The sequence below is a fragment of the Protopterus annectens genome, chromosome 7.part0 (genome assembly GCF_019279795.1).
Source record: "Protopterus annectens isolate FY-2018-M chromosome 7.part0, PAN1.0, whole genome shotgun sequence".
In the NCBI taxonomy this organism is placed as follows: Eukaryota; Metazoa; Chordata; order Ceratodontiformes; family Protopteridae; genus Protopterus; species Protopterus annectens.
The window spans coordinates 1,202,298,097-1,202,319,861 of record NC_056739.1 but is presented as its reverse complement, the minus strand read 5'-3'; the positions used below and the strand labels follow the sequence as shown (position 1 = coordinate 1,202,319,861).

Below are 21,765 nucleotides of genomic sequence, written 5' to 3'. Positions count from 1 at the left end.
CCCTGTCCACTGCCACAGCAGTGATCCCAGGGTGAATTTCCTATTTCCCGTCCAATCAAGATTTTTCTCGAGTGCTAATGAGCTTTGTTTGATATAGATGGGTAGTTTGTTCCAGAGTACGGGTAGTCTCTGGGATGGGAAACTATCCCTCCAGCATGTTCTGTTTATTGTGGTGACAAGGTTTAGGTCCCTAGATCGTGTAGCTCTAAGGGATTGGGATTTCTTTAAGTGGAGCATATCCAACAGCTCTGGGTTTGACGTAGCTTTCTTTGTTAGGCAGAGATTGCCTCTGAGTAGGCGATATGCAATGGAGTACAGCTGGAGTTTTTTGAGACTGTAGGGCATCTGAGGTCTGTAATCCTCTGTAGTATTTCTGCAGCTTTTCCAGTTGTAGATGTCTAGTTGCATACCAAAAGGGGCATTGTACTCTAATGGGTCTGAGTGACGAGTAGAGGGAACAATGACCTCTTTTCCTGGATGAGAAACCTTTTATGATGTGCCATGTAGGATTTCCTGACCACTGGTGAGAAATTTTGACTATTCCGTTGTAATTAGTTGTACGTGGTTACATATGTTGGGGCTTAAAAATGCAAAGTTGAGTGAATTTCAGTAAGGACAGGAAAATGCAAAGCATAGTGCTGGACGTGAGTACTAAGATGGAAGTATGTTTGTAGTCTGAGGAATGGAATAATGCAAGGGAGTTGGGGGTGAGTTTTATAATGAGGAATGGTAATGGCTTAACTGAAACAGATCTTTTGACCACAAAGGTTGTCATTTGATCGCATTGTAGCAGAACTGAGTAGGAAACGTGCATCAAGACTGTATTAGGTGAGATATAGTTGTTGCTAAAAGGGGAAGGGGGTCCTTATTTTAGAGGTTGTTCCTTGCAAGTGGAGAATTGGACCAGAATGAATATTGGGATTGAAGGATAAGTAGAACCTTTGTATTGCGTTGTATATGAAATTAGAACTAGAACAGTTGACAGGCTAGTCTAAAAGCCTGCTGAAGACTGTTTAAGTCAGTTGTCAGATGGTTATTGGTTAACAGCCAGTTATGAGTTCACAGATGTACTAGTGCAGTGGATACCCAAAAGGACTTGCAAAGAACTGTAAGCCTGCCTTTGCTCTGTTGTAGTAATTTAGTTGGAAGTTCCTAACTAAAGAACACTAATTGATCTAATCAGTTTTTCCTGAATGTTGGATTTCTGTTGATTTCATTTTCCTGGTCATTGAGATCTGTTTATTGGCAATTACTATTTAATACTTTAATCATTTTGCTCATTAGTAAATATTTTTTAACTTCCATTGTGGCCAGTTAGTGTGTTTAGTGATTTGAGTGCTTATACTTGCCTTTATAGCTTCATAGGCCACACTGAAAGCCTGGCTGCTTTGGTAATTTGCTACTGTTTGTTTTAATATCTAATTTTCATAATTGGACACCCTTTTTAAAAGGGCATGAAGACACTAGTGGCAACATTCTTGTATTTTGGGGACGGGACAGAGCTGAAAATCTGTCAGGCTTTCCCAGAAGTGTTTGGATGTGAGAGATTTAATCCAAGTACGAGTGCATCAAAGGTTGTGGTGGACAGAAGAATGCAGTTCAGTCCCAGGCTGAGGAATGTTCCTGTTGGTGTTGAGGGAACATTTTGAAATTACTCCTGTTTCAGTGACACTCTTATTGGAGTCAGTGAGGATTGAAGCTCCTTGGAATACTGACCCAGGTAGTAAGGGATGTCATATTTGGTGGTAGTTCAGTGGAATGATATTTAGACTTCACAGGGAAATTCCTCCCCACCCTCCAAACAAAACATTTGTTTCCTGAAGTTGTTTTTGCACACCCAAAGACCGAGCACCAGTGCATGCAAGTCAAATCGGGAAAAACTATTCTAGTATGTTTCTGGTACCAAAGAGGCTTCTTGGAGACGCACTACTAGATATTTCATAATTTCTAAATCTGTATGTGAAAGTACCAAAACTCAAAATGCTTTAGATTACTCATCTGTGCAGAGTCAATCCAGATATTGAATCATTAATTTTGGTCAGACAACCCATAGGGGCTTCCAGATTAACATTTCAGAATCTTCCTTGATTCCATCTCAAGTTTTCTGGTCTGCCTTCTAGATGCTTCTCTTCAAGACGCAGTTTGCACACAAACAAATGTGGGTTTTTATCTAGTCTTTCATGAGCTTCAATCAGCCTGACCTCTAAAAGAGGATGGCTTCTATGACTTTCATAATCCTCTTATCCAGGTTACGCATAAAGGTACAATGGCTTCTACAAGCACACAAACCCATCATTTGCCTTCTCTAGTATCAAATTCCAGTCTGGGCTCTAAAATGGGAACTACGTTGATGGAGGCAACAAATTCAACAGAGCACAGGTCTCTCTTTCTCTCCTCAGACCCCAAACCAATCCCACCAGATTAATCAAATTTTGTTTGAAACAGTTTTCTTGGATAGAGGTGCAAAGCCTAAGGAGTCCTTCATACAGACCAAAGCAGATCAACCTAGAGAAGTTAGCAGCGATTCATGACTTGATCTGTCGGTCACATATGGTCCCCAAAACTCCAAGAGAACAGTAGTGGTCATGTGGTACATTTATGCGTGGAGGTACAAGGCTTTACCTCTCTTCAGGAGGATTGCTTGAAAGTTAGCTTTTCAGCATTCCTTAATCCTCAAAGCATTTTACATTCCATCAGCACGAAACAGATGAGCTGAGGGCCAAGACAAACCCTCATGAATGGAAACTAACTGATCCAGTTGTGGTGAAACTCGGATCTGTTCACTGCCTTTCAAAAAGCACAAAAATTGTTTCATAAGTATGAAAGGGAATGTTCTTGCATTTCCAATCCTTCCTACTGATAGTAATAAAGATTTACAAGGATGTTGCCAGTGATTTCTGGGCTCCCCTTCAGGCCCAGGCAATATTGGTTCTCTTAAGGAATTGGCAAAGATAAATTACCACAAGTTTCCACACAGACTGGATCTTCTCACAAGGCTGGTAGTTTGATAACCCCAATTTCAATCTACTTCAACTGACTGACTCAATTTTAATACATTTTAGGCACTTATTTCATGAGAATGTGCAGTGGGTACTAAAGGATTCAAGAATGTCTGCTACTAGAAAATCATATTGGCAAGTAGAGGCAATCCTTTTTCTAGTTGGTGCCTAAGTAATCACCATCATTGGCGATTTCTGTGGATGCTCAAGTATTTCAGTTGCTTCATCTTTGGGCCACTTAAGCATATCTGCCTATAGCTACTCCCCTTGTGTTTCTGGAAGGATTTTTGCACCCAAGACTACCTTGTAAAATGATTTAAGTTTGATCCTGCCAATCAAGCTAATTTAAGGTTCTTGATTGGGGGGGGGGTGCAGTACTCCTTGCTCTGACACCTGCAAGAAGAGTAAAAGTCTGAGTCAGCTATAACCTTCCACAGAGATAGGTTCTCCAAGAGCAAACCCCTCATTCACGCACAGTGTTCAGAGTTTGCTTTGAATCGAGCAATCTGTCTCGGTTTTCAACCCAGAACCTAAAAAACAGGGAGAAATCTGCATACTTTGCACATGCATAAGCAGCTTATGTACTAACAAAGCCCTTCAGAAATGTTTAGCTGTAGTTCTTGAGGGACAAAAAGGGACACGTCCTATCAAAGCAAAGTTTCCAGGTGGTTGTCCCTGCCCATTACTTTGTTCCCACCATGCAAATCCATTACATCTAGTACCAAGACACACGCAGTTACAAGACCTGTGCATACATTACAAAAGCATTACAAACTGGATTCATTTTCTAGGTCCAGGTCTAGTTTCGCCAAGACCATTCTCCAGGGACAACTTGATCCATATTCTACTCTGTTTAGATGGGCTTTAATCGGTTCATATAGCCTAAAGTTTACCGCAGCAGTGGGAATGATGGACATAGTACAGTTGTGCAAGTTGCACTTTCCCATAATGATATATGCTTGAATTCTTTACTGCTGTAGTACATGCACCCACCATCCATCCCCCTACTCTTGGTATGTAGTTATAGCTGGGATATAATGTAGGATTTTGTACTTTTTTCCTTGGCTGGTTGATTTTTTAGCATTGCTAGGCTCTTTTGTATGGGCAACGAAGTCCTGAAGAAATCTTCACTCTGCTTAGTTCCCTCTTTGGGATTAGCCAAGCAGCAGTCAGAATGGAGTTTGAACTTTCTGAAGCTGGATGGTGTTTCTAGGCACTGCCTGGAGTTGTTTAAATGGCTGTCATACTACCCAACTGTAGTATGACTATACATGGTTTACTCTGCATTGGTGAAGACTAATAAAACCTGGTAGAAAACCTAATAGTTAAGTTGTCTGATGTTGAAGACTGTGGTAATGCCAGTTATCCCTTGTATCATGTTTTTTTTTAATTTGGCCTTTAGTTTGCCATGCTGTAACAAACTTTCATGCATCTAAGAACTGTAATAGCTAGATACTTTGCTTCATCAGATATATAGAGAAGTATTTTGCAACATTGAGTGCAACTCTAATCAAGTAAATGCCCTCTACCAGCCTAACATTGCTATTAAAGTTCTACATCTAGTCTATAAAATGTGATTTTTCACAATTGTATCTCTAAACTTGTAATTCTATGTTGGCAAGATATTTTCTACTCTTTAACATCTGTCAGAGGTAGTGATAGACGTCAAGGTACTGCCAAGCCACAGTTTAGATGCCTGCTTAAATGCATCTTCCATCACTGTTAACTAGTTTTATTTTGCCAGCCCAGTTACTCCCTCATCCTGATGAACCAAAGCTTGTTAAATATGCAAGGTTAATGGCCAATTTGCCAAAGTTACTTTATTCCAAATATGATAAACTGTGAAGCCAAGTTTTTGAAATATAAAGCAAGTTGAAACCAGCATGTTGCTCACCTGAGTATTTAACCTGCTTGAGTGCATTTTTTTGTGAATTGTGATCATCTCATAATATTGAAGTCCTCCAAATTTACCTTCTGGTAAACTCAGTTCACACAATTTCAGGCTTCCTTCTAGAGTATCGCCCGTTCTTACCATGAGAATTCTTAAGTATGCAGAATCCTCAGTATGATTACCTGTCATGCATGTGTCTGCAAATTCTCATTCGAAGTAATAGCTAGGCCTTTGCATGCTACAGACAAGTCCCCCTTGAGCTCTAAGGGAACTATGCCCACCCCCCCCTCCCCCCTGTCAAGACTCAAGTGAATAAACCCATGGTGCCATAATTTTTCCCCAGACTGGATGATCTTGGCATATGCTGCAGTGGCTTATCAAAATTAAAATCCCAGCATAATCTCCCAAACTGAGCCTAAATTTCATGCAGACAGTAATTTGCATAATCAAATTTATCTGGCCTTGCATGCCCAAGTGGAGCAGTCACCAGGTAATTAGGAAGTATGCCAACAGGTCAGAACATTAAAATTATAACTAATTCTGTATCCTAATGCATCAGAAGGCTTCCTAATGTTCTGGAAAAGAACTTCTAAATATGTGGCCTCAAACTAAAATTTAGTTGCAACAGAAATGCCCTTTAGCTCACATAGCATCTCTTTACTTTATCTACTTTGTCAATTTTACAGCATCAGTCCTTTACAGAGTCGAGTTTCCTGCCGACACCCAAAGTAAACTTCACCTAGGCATCTACAAAAAAAATTATCTTGTGTATATTCATTTGCTAGGTTGGGTATTGCATCAATGTGCATAAAGTACAGCTAATTTTGTGTACACATGGTCTACAAGGATAGTCCTTTCCTCTTAAAATGTTTACAAATGCTTTTTCATAGATCCATAAAAGGCTGTTTCCAGTATGTTGAAGCAATCTTGTACCACCTTTGTGCAAAGGAATTTATCACTGGAAGTATCCATCGACAAACTGTAGCTATACTATCTTTCCTCTACAAAATCCTTGAGAAATGCCCTAGAGAACATTTAAAAAAGGAATCGAGGCTTGCATTTTTGTTTACATATGTCAAAAGCTTCATGACTGGCAATTACCCAGTCCAGACATAAACTGGCAAGCTGATTTAATAGATGGCATTTTAAAGGCAGTGATTGCCAAGGCAAAATCTTCCTTTGGTGTACCAGTGGAGTCTCCACTAGGTCTATTTAATGTTGAACATGAATATAACTGAAGATGCTTCATATAATGTGCAGATTAGAGTTTTGGCAATCTTGCCTGGTTCATAGGTAGGTACTAGGCGATCAGCCTTGGGGCCTATATAAGCCTAGCCAAAATTTCCCTGGCTTTCACCACTCAAGGAAATTATTTTCCTGTGCCTCTGTCAAGCAGTGCTGCAGAAGTGATCCCTGAGCTGAATTTTCCATTTCCCATTCAGTCAAGGTTTTTCTTAGAGGACCAGTGAGGAGCTTTGCTTGACATGAATGGGTAATTTGTTCCAGAGTATGGGAAGTCTCTGGGACAGGGATCTATCCCTCCAGCATGTTCTGTTTATTGTGGTGACAAGGTTTAGGTCCCTGGAGTGTGTGGTTTGGAGAGATTGGGATTTCTTTAAGTGTAGCATTTCCAACAGCTCTGGGTTTGACATAGCTTTGTATGTTAGGCATAGATCGCCTCTACATAGGCTATCTACAACTGAGTAGAGCTGGAGTTTTTTGAGACTGTCTGCTTATGGCATCTGTTTGCAAGTCCCCAGATCAGTGCCCCTTCAAAAGTTGAGGAGGGGAAAGAAGCTCAAGTTGTAGAGCAAAAAAAAAAACTAATCTACAACACTAGCAACTTGCTTGTAATAAACAAACAAGTAGCTTACTACAGTTACACTCGGCACATTAACCAGTACAGCTGTAAATACAGTACTGGCATTCATTTATGGACATAGATACTGCACTCCCACAAAACTGGAACCTACCAGTCATGCCTTCTGGCAGCTTGCACCCAGGGCAACTGCCCCCTTCACCCTGCCCTAGTTCTAGCTAAGATGCAAATGATTCCACATTAATGTGCTGCCAAATCCCTTCATGAACTTCAGTTATACTGCACAATGTCACAACTCCAGAATTAGTTTCTGCCTGCTGTCAGTTGCCCCCAATTTTTGCCTAGTTTTTTCCCTGTTCCTTGCCTAATTTGCTGGAAAAGATTCAGTAATGCCAAACATTAGCTTCATACTAAAAATCCATGTTGGTGCAACATGTTCTATTAACTTTGCAAATGAATTGGAACAGTATCAAAAATAGTTGGTTTTGTCCCCGCGTTCTTGGATTTGTAAAAGAAACTAACCTCGTGGCTAAAGGTTGGTTGTTAGAGTGCAACAGCAGGTAGAGACCAACCCAACACCCAATATCTCAAATCTATTCGGTAAGTGCTTTTGTGCAAAAGATGCACTTCAGAACAGTGAAGCAAGAATTAAAAATCAGCACAATAGCCATTTATATCGGAAGCACATCTGGTTAATGAGGCAATTTGTGAACCATTAATGCCAGTCTTAAAGGCACAGCACCATTTAAACAGTGGGCTTCTATGTGCCTGCCTTGTAATTATCCACTTCATCTCAACTAATTCAATTTGCAGCTCCCACCTCTCACATTCTGATACCAGTTGTAAGACTGACAAAAATTGTCCAGTATTCATGGCAACATGTTTAGCTAGTGCATTCCTATCATGTTTCCAAATATTAACATGTTAAAGGATGCGCTCCTTTAAATAAGAAATTGGTCTTATCAGTACAGAAACATGTACAATTGCATGTAGCTAAACTAAATTAGTACTTCGACATTCTGCATAAAATCTTGGCATGAATTTCACCTCTTCTGATAGGTTTTTTAGATGTGACAAGAGTGCATATTCTTCCCTGCAGATCTTGTAAGGCATGTGCCTGTATTTTTAGAGATTGTCCATCCAGTAACTGGTAAATTTGTGCCAAGATTTTCTGCAGTGTCTAAGTACTAATTTAGTTTATTTAGCTACGTGCAATAATTGTACAAGTTTTCCTTGAACACATCTGATGTTCGGAAACAAGATGACAGGACTGCACTAGCTCAACATGTTGCCATGAATACTGGACATGGTTTGTCATCAACTGGTATCTGATAATGTGAGAAGTGGGGATGTTGCGAAATAAAGTTGAATTAGTTGAGATGAACTGGATAATTATAATGCATGCACATAGAGCCCCTGGTTTAAATGGTGCTGTACCTTTAAGGCCGGCATTAAGAGCTCACAAATTGCTTCATTTAACTAGAGGTTTGCTATAAATGGCTATTTTTAATTCTGTTTTACTGGTCTGAAGTGCATCTTTTGCATGAAAGAGCTTACCAAAATTTCTAGAGATATTGGCTGTGTTGGTTGGTGGTCTCTTTTTGGATTTGTCCAAGCTTAAAGCTTCGAGGTATGCTGCTGTCTGACAGCACTAAGTGCTGTATGATCTTTCAAAGCCAGCAAAATGCTTCACACAACTTCCTTAGCTGGGGATGCATGGGGCTGATAAAGTTCCACGCACTAAGAATCATGATTGGATCAGTTATTTCCATTTGTTGACTGGGGAAGTCCATCTGGGCAAAAAAACTGAGGCTCCGGGATAGTTTCACACAATTGTACAATGTTCTATATTAATGCAAAGAAAAGTCACACAGGATAGCAACTGCAGTGCAGAGCTACATAAATTTTCAGTTGAGTACATTAATGTAATTAGACTCCTGCAATCTTGTGAGTGAGAACAGGAATACAGAAAGTTAACGTCATATGCAGATTGCCTTGGTGACCCCCCCCCCCAAAAAAAAACCCACCCCATTCAAACTTCCTTCATTTCTGTTCTTCCCATATTTGGTAAAATCCTTTAATTTACAATTGATTTGCACATTATACCTCCAATATTTTCTACTGCTATCAAAACTGCATATTTTGGGCTTGAGTACTTCTGCATTCTGAACACTTAACATCCTCCTGGCTATGGACAAAGGAAGCCTCATTGGTATCATCTTTGACTTCACCGGGGCCTTTGATCTGATTGATCAGCTGTTCATCTAACAAACTAGAATTGGTCCAGAAATAGCTCTCTGGTTTAAAAATTCTTTCCAATCAGTATTTTCTTTACGGTTTCACCTCTTCATTGATTTAAAGTTGGGTTTTTGTTACCTGTTGTGTAGTTTGCAACGGACTGGATTGTTAATGTGATGAAACTGAATATTGATCTTTTAATCCAAACTGTACTTTTGCTGTACTTTACATCGCCACTTGGAGTTGTGCTGTGTTGCCAAGATTTAAGGCATTACACGTTGGAGCAGCAATGCCAACAGTTGTGCAGGAATGGAGCTTAAGACAGTGCTCAAAGTAATTCGCTGCGTTTTTGGAGCAGTAATAATCGCACTTAACTCTCTGCTAAATCAGGTCAACTTGCTACAAATTCTGTTCCACCTCATGTTATGTTTTTTTGGCAAATGGGTGAGGCTTACTCTAATTACTTCACTCACTATTTGACATGCGGACAAATACTGAAGATGCAGACCTTAGCTGCATTTCCTAATCTGTACTACTACTTGATAGTTAAGATCTGATGCAACTATGTGCTTGCTTTTTTGCAGCCTACAAAAACAGCTGCTATTCAAAACAGTTTGCAAGGAAAATGAATCAGTAGAGACACCCTCTTCTTTATATAAAAAAAAAAAAAAAAAATTAATACTAGAGCGATTTTGGACAGGGGTCGTTATGCTGACAAAGTGCAACTCCTGGCACATGCTTAAGAGGCAGAAGATGGACATTTCTGTGTGGAAGATGGTGTGTAGTTCTCAGTTTTAATGCTTTAATACATCAGGAGAAGCAATCTGTTTATAAAAATCAGATCATGCATGGTATCTCACAGGTCATATGAGCAGAGCCACAGAAATAATTCAGGAATGGCATTCTGCACATGATCGTTAATTGCAGACTGGCTTAGAAGTTGCGTATTATGACTAGGGCAGGGCTTGTGTATTTAAACAGTTTTGTATGCCTTTAAGTGGGTTGGGAAGTGAAGTTGTGGAAGGAGCAGTTGCCATAAATATGGTATCAGGTGGGTGAGGGGAGAAAGCGGGAACGGGGTTTAGCCAAAGAAATGTATTCTTGCATACACTTATTGCTGCCCCCAACCTTCAGTTGGTAAGGATTGGTGTATAAGGTCTTGGAGTATATACATTTTATGTAGCAGTGCAGAGGCCGTTGAAAATGTATGGGGCCTAGTATACATCCTTTAGACATCAATAGTTAACTGGCAAGAAGGTGGAGAAATCCTTTTTCAGTTTCCCTTGTGTTCTGTTTGAGCGGTAACTATGGAACACTGCAGCATAGCGAGTCTGGTGAATGATGGTATCAAGTTTTTATAAGTCTGAAAGATGTTGGAGACTAACAAAATTCAGCAAACCAGTACTGCTGTGAAAATGGAAGCAGTGTTGGGTGGAAGTTGGAAGGTGGCTGGTGATCTGTTTTGATTGTAATCCTGTTGCACCTAAATGCAGTAACATTTAGTGTAAATTTAATACTTTGCCACATTATCCCATTCCTTTAATAACCAGTAGTTGTGTAACACTACAGAACTATACATTCTTTAATCCTGGGGATAGGATTTTAGCTCCAAAAAGGTCATTAAAGTACAGCTTTACTGAAGAAACCACTCAAGCTTGAAAAAAGGGCCTTGGAGATCTTATCAGAAACTGTCTTCTAGCCTCACATCACCATTTCAAGGTTGATCTAAGAATGTTGTGTTTTAAAGTATGTGAATAAAGACTTGGTCACACCTCAGACTGCAGGATAGTCATTAACATTTCCATCTGTGAAACCAAGTTCCAACAGTAGCACGTATTGCTTCTAATATGGAAGGCTAAGCAAAAAGATGCAGAATAAAGTGCTAGAAAGGGCTAGAAAGAAGCCAAAAAATGTTAAATATTTAATACGTTAACATAGGACAAGCTTATTCTCTTCCCTCTTCCTCTGTGGTTTGCTCCCACACCCACTTTTCATTCCTAAAAGTGGAAAAAAATTAGACTGATCTGTCTTCAGCCATTTTCCAGACTTGGGACGTGTAGCTCAGGCCCTTGGCCTTACCCATAATCCTCTGCCAACCCCAACCATACCTCAGATCAGGTTTGTCACTTGGCATTTGGACGTGGAGTTTGTGGCTCAGGCTTTGAGGCAAGTGTATTTTTGTCTACTGTATCAATACCATAGTGCTGTTCCTGTCTTCTGTTAATTCATATTTATCTCAAATTTCCTCTCTGCCTTGTGGTCTTTTTCTACTTCTACCAGTGTTTTTGTCTGATACTCTTGTATTACCATTGTTATGCTGCTATAGTTGCCCTCTACTCCATAGTTTTCTTAGTATCATAGCTGGCAGTCTTCCTCAAACTTTTGCTGTACTTGCTGCCTCTGTTGTACTTGTTTCTCCTTTGATATGGCAAACCTCCTGGTTTTCAGAAATGTCTGTGGCCATAAGATGCCCAATTCAGAGTCTCATGGCATTTTTTTTGTTTGGGGGCTAGTGATTGAAGATTGACATCTGCAGTGGTTTTGGACATAGGACAGTGGTAGTGTCAGAACAAGCTGGCCCTCAAAGGTTTTATTCCTCCACTTTCATTGTCTACAGGTTTTATTCCTCCACTTTCATTGTCTACCTTTGGAGTGTCCCTGTCTGGAAAGAAGCATGCAGACTAGCACAAGGGAAGTTGAGCAAAAGAAAGACTAGTCTCTAGGAAGTGATCCCTTGACCACTTTCCTGTCTGCTCCTACTTTGGCACTGGCAGCTAAGGTGTCTAAGGCTTTGGATCAATAGTCTCCCTCTTCCAGGACTCCCTGTCATAGGGAACAGATTTTCTCCAGAGCTGACAGCTTCCAGGCTACATTCCCTGTTCTTAGAGGAGACTCTAGTAAAGAGGTCTTCTAGACCTGCCCCCATTCATCCTTCAGATCTACCAGAAGATTCAGAGGCTGATGTGGACCACAAAATTCCTCAGGACCCAGATTTGATGGGAAGTTCTTTATCTCCCTTTGGACCTGAGAACTTTGGGCCATCTTCTATCCCTATTGCTGCTGCTCCTCAAATTTGTCTACCAGTTTTGGAGATCTCTGATCTGAAACTAACCAGTATTGCCCTCCTCTGATTCAAAGCTATGGGTTGCTTTGACTCATGTCTTTGGGCTGGACAGATCAGAGCCAAAGCTTTGCAGAGTGTGGAGGTAGAGGTTTGAGCCAAAAACTTTTGGAGCAATTTCTTTCTCTGAGCTTTGGTGCTAGATAGGTCAGCTCAGACTGTAGTTTTGAGGCAAGTTCATGGCATTAACACATTCTTGTCTATTCTGGCTCCAGAACTTCAGCTCTGGCTGGGTGGTTTTGGGGACTCCTTTAGTGTCTGCCTTTGAGGCTGTAGAGAGCCCTCTCAAAGTCTAAAGAAGGGACATCCTTGCCCCCCCCCAGCTGCACCCCTCCAACTAATTTCCTTGAGTTCTGATTCTACTCTCTCAACAGGGCAGCTAGTGCACACTAGCTTCAAGACAGGTCTTGGTCAGGACTCCCTCTGACTTCTGAGTCTTCCCGAAACATTTCCCCTGTGGAAGCTCCTGAGAAACATGTATAAAAAGAGGCACAGAGACTTCCCACATGAGTTTCTCCTAGAAAGACTGTGCTCATTGGAGCAATGATCTGACTGAATGCTATGGTGGTGGCAGCAACCAAAACTAGCTTTGAGAGGCTCATCTGTTTACCTTCCTAATAGTCTAGTGCCATGGACAGAGATGGGAAGCATGCTTATACTTCAACTTTTGCCCTGTGAGCGCTGAATTGTCACATATAACTGGGTTTCAGAGAAACTTTACTAACTCCAGGTTCCTCTCTGAGCGCTGAATTGTTTGTCACATATGACTGGGTTTCAGAGAATCTGTACTAACTCCAGGTTCCTCTCTGGTTCCATGTCTGTGGAAGAAAAAATGTGGATTTGCAACTGGTTACCCTACAATACTTTTATGCCACCATGCATTTCATCTCAAATGCAGAGGATGTCTGTAGAGTTACAGGCACAGGCTAATAAGCATAGCTGGATGCACTTGTGATTTTGTGGAGCCCTTTGGATTGACCCTTTTCGGCTCTAAGATCAAGGAGACGCACCTCAGGAGTGAGAAGAATGGGAAGACTTTCTTGCACGGGGATACTCTTTTTCAACCCCTCAGCTCCTTTTTTAAGAGACTAAGCGAGTAAGAGAATGTGGTTCTTAGTCTCAGGTTTTTCCTCAGGACCCTTTTGGAGATGGATCACCCCAGGTTAAAGGGGGGTACTCTAAAGATAAATATCACCCTTGTGTGGCAGAGGGGGTCTGCAAAAAGGCTTTAGAGGTCCATTCACCAAAAATCCTCAACAGGGTTCCTGAAGGCTTGCCAGACTGCTGCACTCTGGTGGCAGAGTGCTTATTCTGCACCCAATAGCCTGGACATCACTAAAGATGTCTACGTCCAGTCGATCATCACCAGAGGCTATTGTATCCCCTCTTTACCCACATCTGGCAACTAAAATTCTCCAGTGTCACCACACCAAAGAAAAGCAGTGTTGGAAATGGAAAAGCTGCTATCAGTCATCCAAGAGGTCCCACCAGATAGTGTTTGAAACTTACTCTATTTTTCGTGCGAATGAATGAGGACCTCATGCTAATGCTCTAAGCTATCCAAATCTATTTATCAAACGCCAAGTTCTGAATGGTCACTGTACAGTCCATCTTCCTGTTACTAAGGATGGATAACTGGATGTGCTTAACAGACCTGCAGGATGCATACTATCCCATTAACTCATTACATCTGAGTGAAGTCTCCAGGCGTTTCTGCAGATACTGCCTACTGCACCTCTAGGTGTCAAAATTTTGCCTGTTTATATTTGCATTAAACTTCAAAAACCATGCTACATACAAAGTACCAGAATATTTTATCTTTAGGTATACATGATGGCAAACACAACTATTGCTATATGACCTCTGTCAATGACTGTTAGAACTGTAAGGTAATTTCATTTTTAAAGGCTGAAGCCACACCCACTGGGAGTTAAAGGTGCACACTCCAAAGGGCCTGTACTGGAGGGAATGACTCTAGATACAAATGATCCAGGAGGTTTCTATGCTTTTAGGTGGGAGACTGTCCTTTCCAGTTGAGGGACCTGCCCTTTGTTCTCACTACAGCCCTTTGGGTGTTCACCAAATGCATGGCAGTGGTGGTATCTTGTTTCACCCTTAAAGGGTTCCAAGCATTCACATATCTGGATTGGCACTGCTCCCACCAAGAATCTTAGTCTGTGCTAGGGAGTTTCTCCAACTTTGTTCTAGACCAGCCATTACAGTGAATTACATGTCATGGCTATCCTTGACACAAGTCTTGGAGTTCACAGGTGCGCACTTGGACACTGCTTTCCAAATGGCAAACTATTACAGAATCCATACTAAAGAAAACGCCTACTTGCCTTTTCAACTTCTCAAGCCAAACTAGTACTACAACTAAGTTCGATGGCAGTGGCCATCGCTCTTAAATCTCCCAGCAAGTTTATGGTAGTTTTGCAGTGGATACTGGCAGTATAGTGGTAAGTTTCCAATCCATAAACTTCCCAGTTCATCTTGCCAGAATCTGCAGAAAGTTGTACCTTGGTGAATTCAGTCACTGGATATTTCCCAGGGCTGCCCCTTTGTTCCCCCTTTGCCCAGGGACACTGACCATGGATTCTTCCCATTCGGGGTGGGTGAGCGCATTAAATGGAGAAGATGGCTGTCTTCAGGGGGTCAGTCTTCGCATTCAATGTCATGGAGATGAGGGCAGTCCTCAGAGTTGCAGGCTTTCCAGGATGTCATCCTTTTTCTGAATGATATCCACTCAATGTCAGTGGTCTGGTGCATCAAGCAGGGTGGGGAATGTGCTCCTATCACCTGCCTCTAAGTGAATGCATGCAGTGGGCAATTTTTGGGTCACTTGCTAATAGCTCTTATACCAGGGAGGTCCAGCATTTTGGCATACAGGTCCTCCTTGCCTCACAAGTGATCTCCCCAACTCAGTGGCAAAAATAGATTTTTTTGCCAGTCGGGCTAACCATGCTGCAGTCTCTTTGCTTCTCCTGCCATTTCCAAATGCAGCAAGTTCTTTGCCCTGATCCCTCCCGAACAGGAATTACTGAAGGATGCTCCTGATCGACAAGTGGCCCTCTGGTTCTCTGTATACCCACCAACCCTGCTAATTTCACAATTTTTACAGATGCTGCTTAACAGAATAGTAGTCATACTTGTTGCCCCATTCTGGCCTCTACAGATGTAGTTCCCCTTCCTTTGGCCTCATTTGATGCACTGCCCTCGGGTACTTGATCCAGATCTTCTGTCTTCCTTGTCCAATATACTTTGACTGTATGGTTTCTCAACTTCCAGTGATAGCTGGGCACTCCAGTTTTTTTTTTTCCTTTGGTACATATTCTCACATCCCCTCGGATTCAACTGGGAGGCTCTACAGAAGTAAATGGAAAAGGTTTTCTGTCTGGTTGACAGGCATTTGAACCCCCCCCCCCCATTTTGGCAATGTAAGAATTTCTCACTTCAGTTTTTCGTGATGGTGCCAGGTAATCCACAATCAATGCAATTAGCTGCAATCTCCAATTTTTACATGGGGAGAGTCGCTCCTGTGTTCTGTTGGATTGTGTAAAGCTTTCCTCGAGAGTACTTTCTCTGACTTATTAAAGATCCTACTCCTTCTTGGGATCTAGCAGTTCTGTTACAAGCACAAACTCTGCTTCCATTGAAACCAGATGCCTAAGTGGATCTAAAGTTCCTGTCATAGAAAACAGTCTTTTGGTGGCTGTTGTCAACTAGATGAGCATCTGAACTAAAGGCCTTCTCTTGGCAGCCTCCATGTATCACTATCTATAAAATCAGGGTTTCTGTGCACCAATCTCTTAAGGTGGCATCTGAGGCAGTACTTAATCCAGTCATTACTGGTCTTCCCTAATTTCTCTAAAGGAGAATATATACTTAATTTATTGGATGTACATAGACAATTGCAATTCTACCTACACAGCATGAAACCTTTCAGGAAATCTGACCAATTTTTCTCCTTTTCCAAAGCAGAATTGGGCAAGGCTGTGTCAGAAGTTACATTGGCAAGATAGTTGGCTAATTGTATCCCTCTCATTTATCAGACCAAAGGCTTGGATTTACTGAACTCCAAAAGCACATTCAACAAGTTCTGTCTCCATTTCTACTTTTTTCTAGAAAATCTGTTGGCAGTATTTGTGCTCCTGCTACTTGGTCAAATGTTCAGACATTTGCACACTACAAATTGGATAATTTTTTCCAAGCGTGAAGGGGATTTTGGTTCTGCCGTACTCTGGAGTATACTTCCATGAGGACCCCCTTGGGATCCAAGTAGCTGGGGGGACTGTCCTATTGAGGAATGGACAGAAAAGAACTTCAGATGCATCTTTATGGCGAGTACATAACTTTTCTATGCTTCCATTCTTAAATTCACTCCCTCCTCTCCCCCTTCCATTATCATGGACGTTGTTGGGTAGTCCCTGTCATATTCATGTGTATGCACACACATGTATGTTTACATATATTGTAGGCAAATGCGATCTGGAATATGTTTGAGGTTGACACAGGCTCCTCACCTTACCCATCATCCTAAGATATGGATTCAGTCTGGAAAATTGCCAGTCTGATCAGAGGTCTGATCCAAAACCTGTTTGAGGGGGACAGAAGAAACACTGATGCATCATTGTGGTAAGTACATAACTTTGCTTTAAATATCTAACATTACTGTTGAGGTCCATGACCTTTCTGAAATTGAGTAAAAGGCTGCATGAATAGGATGTTCTCTCATTTGCTGTCCACATATTGCCAATTTTTGTTCCCCCATTTTCAGTCATTTTTTGGTTGCAAGTTAAGCTGTTTGGTTTAGGTGGATTTCTTAATGTACTACCTACATTCCTCCCATGTGTAGTGACATCAGTGTTGCTTGATCAGTTGGTATGTTCATACTTGAAACCAAGGCTGGAAACACTATTCAATGCCTATCAAAGGATCTAGTCCCTTTCCTATAGGATGGGAGATCCAGAAACGTGTCACACTTCCAAAACATGCCAGCTGATACCTTGGGGCATTCTGCAATCCTTACCCTTATTCTGATACTGATCTTTTGTGTGACTTGCAAACATTTTTGCTTTCCATTGTTTCACTTGCTGTTCTAGCTTCTGTAGTAAAGTTAGTGTGCAGAGAAAATCTGAGTGTGGGAGCGAAGTGCCCAGGGAAAATTTTACCTCAAGTCTTTGAGGTTTGCATATGAAAGATGTATTGTGTAAGAGAAACTGCTTCATAAGGAAAGTAGCAGTGTCCTGTGATGTATGCATTTTTAGCTTTTGTATAAATGGTATTCGATAAGTGCTGGCTGACTGAATTTGGTCTACAGATGCAAGCTTTAGCTGTCATACTTAAGTAAATTTCTGAACTGTGGCATAATAAAGGGGAATGGCATTGCAGGGTATGGGTGCGTCTGATGCATGCTGACAGTTTGTCACTAAGCAAATTTGTTTTAGCTTTATTTGCTTGGTACTGTATCATTTAATTTTGAAATTAATTGTACATTAGTTACCCCATGTATACTAGGATAAGCTTGCATTATGTACTCTGGCTTTATACAACTTTCTGTAATTCAAATAAATTTTATTAAGCAGTCTTAATGGTTTTGCCTGAATAGATGATTTGACAGGAGCTGCTCTGATCCCAGCATCCCCTGAAGCTTGGCCTCCATATCCCCTCTACACAGCAGAACTGGCTCCAGCTATTCCCCATGCAGCATTCACATACCCTGCCGCAGCTGCTGCTGCAGCAGCACTTCATGCACAGGTAAGGACTTAAACTGATATGCTTTGGCTTTTGTTTTCTGATTGTTACATTTCAAGTTTAGCAAGTAGTAAAACCTGCTCAGCAGGTGTAAAATTCAAGTTTAATATGGTAATTGATCCAAGTTTTTGGTTTCAATAAATTTCTAATGACTTGAAGCCTAGAGAGATTTTGGAGCCCATTTATGATGCACCTCAAGCCTACACAGATATTTAAAGGAAAGTGCATCTAAGTTTTTACATACATTTTTTCTATTTGGGGGGGGGGGGGGCTGCTGTCCCTATAGGTATGATATTTGGTACTAGAATCTGAAAACATGTCACCCTGCCTTCCACTTGTATCCTTCATCATTCCAGTGTTATGGCTCATAACCTGCTGTTTCATTAAATGTATAATGTATGATTTTCAGGATTGAGGCATTTCCATTCTCATGCCATTGTTTTACCAAAACAGAACCTGAATGAATTCTGAATGACTGGTAAGACTTCTCCAAATATGATGCAATAGAGTTTGGAATTGTAGATGACAGGTGGAATATGTACATGAACTTGCTTCACGTGGAAGGTAGCAGTGTCTATGATGCAATAGAGTTTGGAATTGTAGATGAAAGGTGGATTATGTACATGAACCTGCTTCACGAGGAAGGTAGAAGTGTCTATGATGCAATAGTTTGGAATTGTAGATGACAGGTGGATTATGTACATGAACCTGCTTCACGAGGAAGGTAGCAGTGTCCTGTCCTGTGCTGTGGATTACCTCAGCATAGCTTAAAACTATTCCAGAAACTGCTTAACTGATATGGCATGGTTCATTCTACTGTAGCTCTTAATCTCCCAAATGATGAACACTGCCACTCAATTTGAACACTGGGAATGCTTGCTAATGGCCTGCTAATTTAAAGTAGAAAGCTTGCAGGGTGGTTAAAATGCATTACTTTATACTTAAAAATTATTTTTATGAATGAGTATTCAGTACTATTTAACACTGATTTTTTAAAAAAAAAAAAATCCAAGCAAAATGTCTGACCCGAACTTAACTGCAAAACCAACTGCATGTAATCCAACACCCTTTCATCTTAATGGTCTCTTAGCTTTTCTAACCTTAACAGTTGCTACTCACATCTCCACTTCTACATCTCCTACTTTAATATTATTCACCTTTTCTATTCCAATTATGTAACTAAACTAAATATCTGGTATGTTAAATTTTTGTATATATTAGTTTGCCTGTCCTTAATTAAATGTGAGCTATTGATCGGTTGTCTGTGTTTTTATACAATTTAACCTTTGGGTTATGTGATTTGATTGGATACAACCTTTGCACCTTTTTTGCTGTGGATCCAGGGCTCTGACTCCTCCCCTAACCATAATTCCCTTTTCTCCCAAACCAACACTGGTGGTTGCTGTCCGATCAGGAGAAAGTGGTGTAAAAGGGTTTTGACCTTAGAAGCCCAAGTGTGTGGTACCTTGTGCTGTGCTATATCTGAGCATATATCTATTTCTCTCTTCCTTTAGGTTTCCTCCCTGATGTAAAGTTATATATTCAGAGGTAGGGGCAAATCTATCTAGTTTCTGGTAAAGATCAAACCAGACACCAGGAGTGAACAAAACTGAAAATTTCTCCAAAGCAAACTATTACCTACTAAGCGATGGTATAAAAAGTTTCAAAGCCCCTGCCAACAAAGGACTCCTATGCAGAGGTATACACAATTGCCCTGTACAGCCACTTGAAAGCATTGACTCAGCTGTACTAAACAGGAACAAACCCAGGTCTTCTAATAAAACAAGCCCCCCTAGTAGACTAAGTATAAATAAGCTATGCAACAAAACAGATATCTAAGAATGGGAGGAAACTTACTCAAGTTGAATACTCTCCACAGCTTGAACAAGCAAATCAGATAGCTAGCCTTAGAGGACTTTAGCTAGGGATGCTAATTTAGACTCATAGCTTAAGACAATCGGAAGGGCATTCTTTAGCTACATCTGAAATCTAAAAGGGAATACCCACTTGTGTGCTGAGCTTATAGTGGATGGTACCACTCGCACTTAACCTAAGGAAATTGCCAACCTGATAGCCAACAGATTTGGCAATAACTTCACCCACCCATCCCCACCAGACATGCCCCAAAGCATTCCTGACACCAATTCTTTAGAGTATTTCATAAGAACGGGTCATGCAAGCACTCTCTGCCTATATGGGACCAGATAACATCCCTGGCTGCTTAATGTAAAACAAGACGTATCAGAACCACTCTGCATACACTAACTATAGTCTGAGAACTGGCTTTGTTCTGCTAGAGTGGACAACGGCAACAGTAAACCCCTTGCACAAAGGGTGATCCATCAACTAACCCTGGGAACTATCTACCTATATGCCTAATCAGCCTTGCCTGCAAGGCCATGGAAAGAATCCTCCTGGACCTTGTCCACAAGGACATAGGCAACCTTTAAACCTTTAACCTGACCCAGTTTGGTTTAGTAAAGAGTAGAGCTTGCTTAAACTTAGTGGACTTTGAGAATGTCACCAAAGCTGTAGGTGAGGACAAAACAGGGCATATAGCCTATCTTGATTTAGCCAAGGGCTTTGACACAATCCCCCATTCAGGTATCCGAGATGCACTCAAGCTGGAAATTAAACCATGCATTACTAGATGGGTAGGAAACTGGCTCACCAAGAGAGCACCGTCAAAGTTGGGCAGTCCACTTGTACTCCAGTTACCAGTAGAGTACTGCAGGGATCTGCTGGGCCCTGTACTGTTTGGAATTTGGCATCTGAAGACCAGGTGAAGGTAAATGTTTGTGGCTTTACAAAGTTTGCAAATAACTGCAAACTGGGCAGAATTAAAGTCCTCCGCTGTGTTTCAGAAAGGGCTGACAAATGATTGGTGCCAAACTCATGGGCTAAAACTTAACACAAAAATGCTTCATTATCCCCTTTGGCAAAGTAGCCCCTGCTAATTATGATGTAGATAACACCCCTTTAATCTCAAGCTCAGTGTTGCGAGACTTGGGAACACAGGTTGATGGCAATCTAAACATCAATCACCATGTGTCCATACTGATAAGAAAAGCATTCTACATTGCATATCACTTCCAAAACCAGGGAGGTTATAGATCCGCTGTACTCAACCATTATCAGGCCACTAACTAAGTACAATGCCTCCCTTCTGTATGTACCTGACCAGACACCTGCAGCAACTGGAGAGATGATGGATGTTTCTAACCAAGAGAATCCAGGGCCTCCAAACCATGAAGTATGTGGAAAGACAAAGTCCTGTCACTATACTCTCATAGACTGGTGAGAGGCAACCTGTGTCGGGCCTACAAAGCAGTCTGTGACCCTGCCCTAATGGAAATGCTGCACATCCACAAATCTGTTGGGACAAGAATAACTCACTCCCGGGATCTCCACCTAGCCCGAGACATTAACAGAACATGCCGGAGATGCTGATTCATCTCCCTGTGCTTGCTGTTCCTCTGGAATAAGCCCCATGTGAAGCAGAGCTCCTCAAGGACCCCATTCAAGCGTATCCTTGACAATTAGATGGGTGACCATGAAATTCACCCTGAAGGTGACACCTATGTCCCTCATGGACAGATGTAGTCATTGCTGATCACAATCACTGTACTAACTACCATCTAGCTATGGTCAATAAGGGTACTCTGGTTATTGCACAACTAGGCTTGTAAAGGTCCTAGGGCTGTTAGTCTAGTAACTTACGAGACTATGTAGATGTGTGTGAGAGAGAGTAGCAGAGAGTAGCAGAATTCTATCTCTTACTGTTATTAGGTGTTTGTAGTCTAAAGCATGATTTAGTGTTTCAGTATAATTTTTTCCCCTCTAGTGATGGACAAGATTACAGGCTTCAAAAAGTTTGCCTGCAGCCACAAAACTCTGCCGCAGGTTTCTCACTACTGCCTTGGAGGCAGCACACTTGGATTCA

General features: G+C 41.3%; 1 protein-coding gene across 4 annotated transcripts in view; it reads left to right on the top strand.

Annotated features, from left to right (window-relative positions):
• The window catches only part of RBPMS2 (RNA binding protein, mRNA processing factor 2), a 536,932-nt gene that overhangs the window by 440,525 nt on the left and 74,642 nt on the right, over positions 1–21,765 (top strand). For all 4 annotated transcript variants that reach the window (XM_044077820.1, XM_044077818.1, XM_044077819.1 and 1 more), the window contains exon 6: positions 17,677–17,825. In XM_044077820.1, the coding sequence (XP_043933755.1) occupies positions 17,677–17,825 (149 nt within the window). The remainder of the gene's footprint in view (positions 1–17,676; positions 17,826–21,765) is intronic.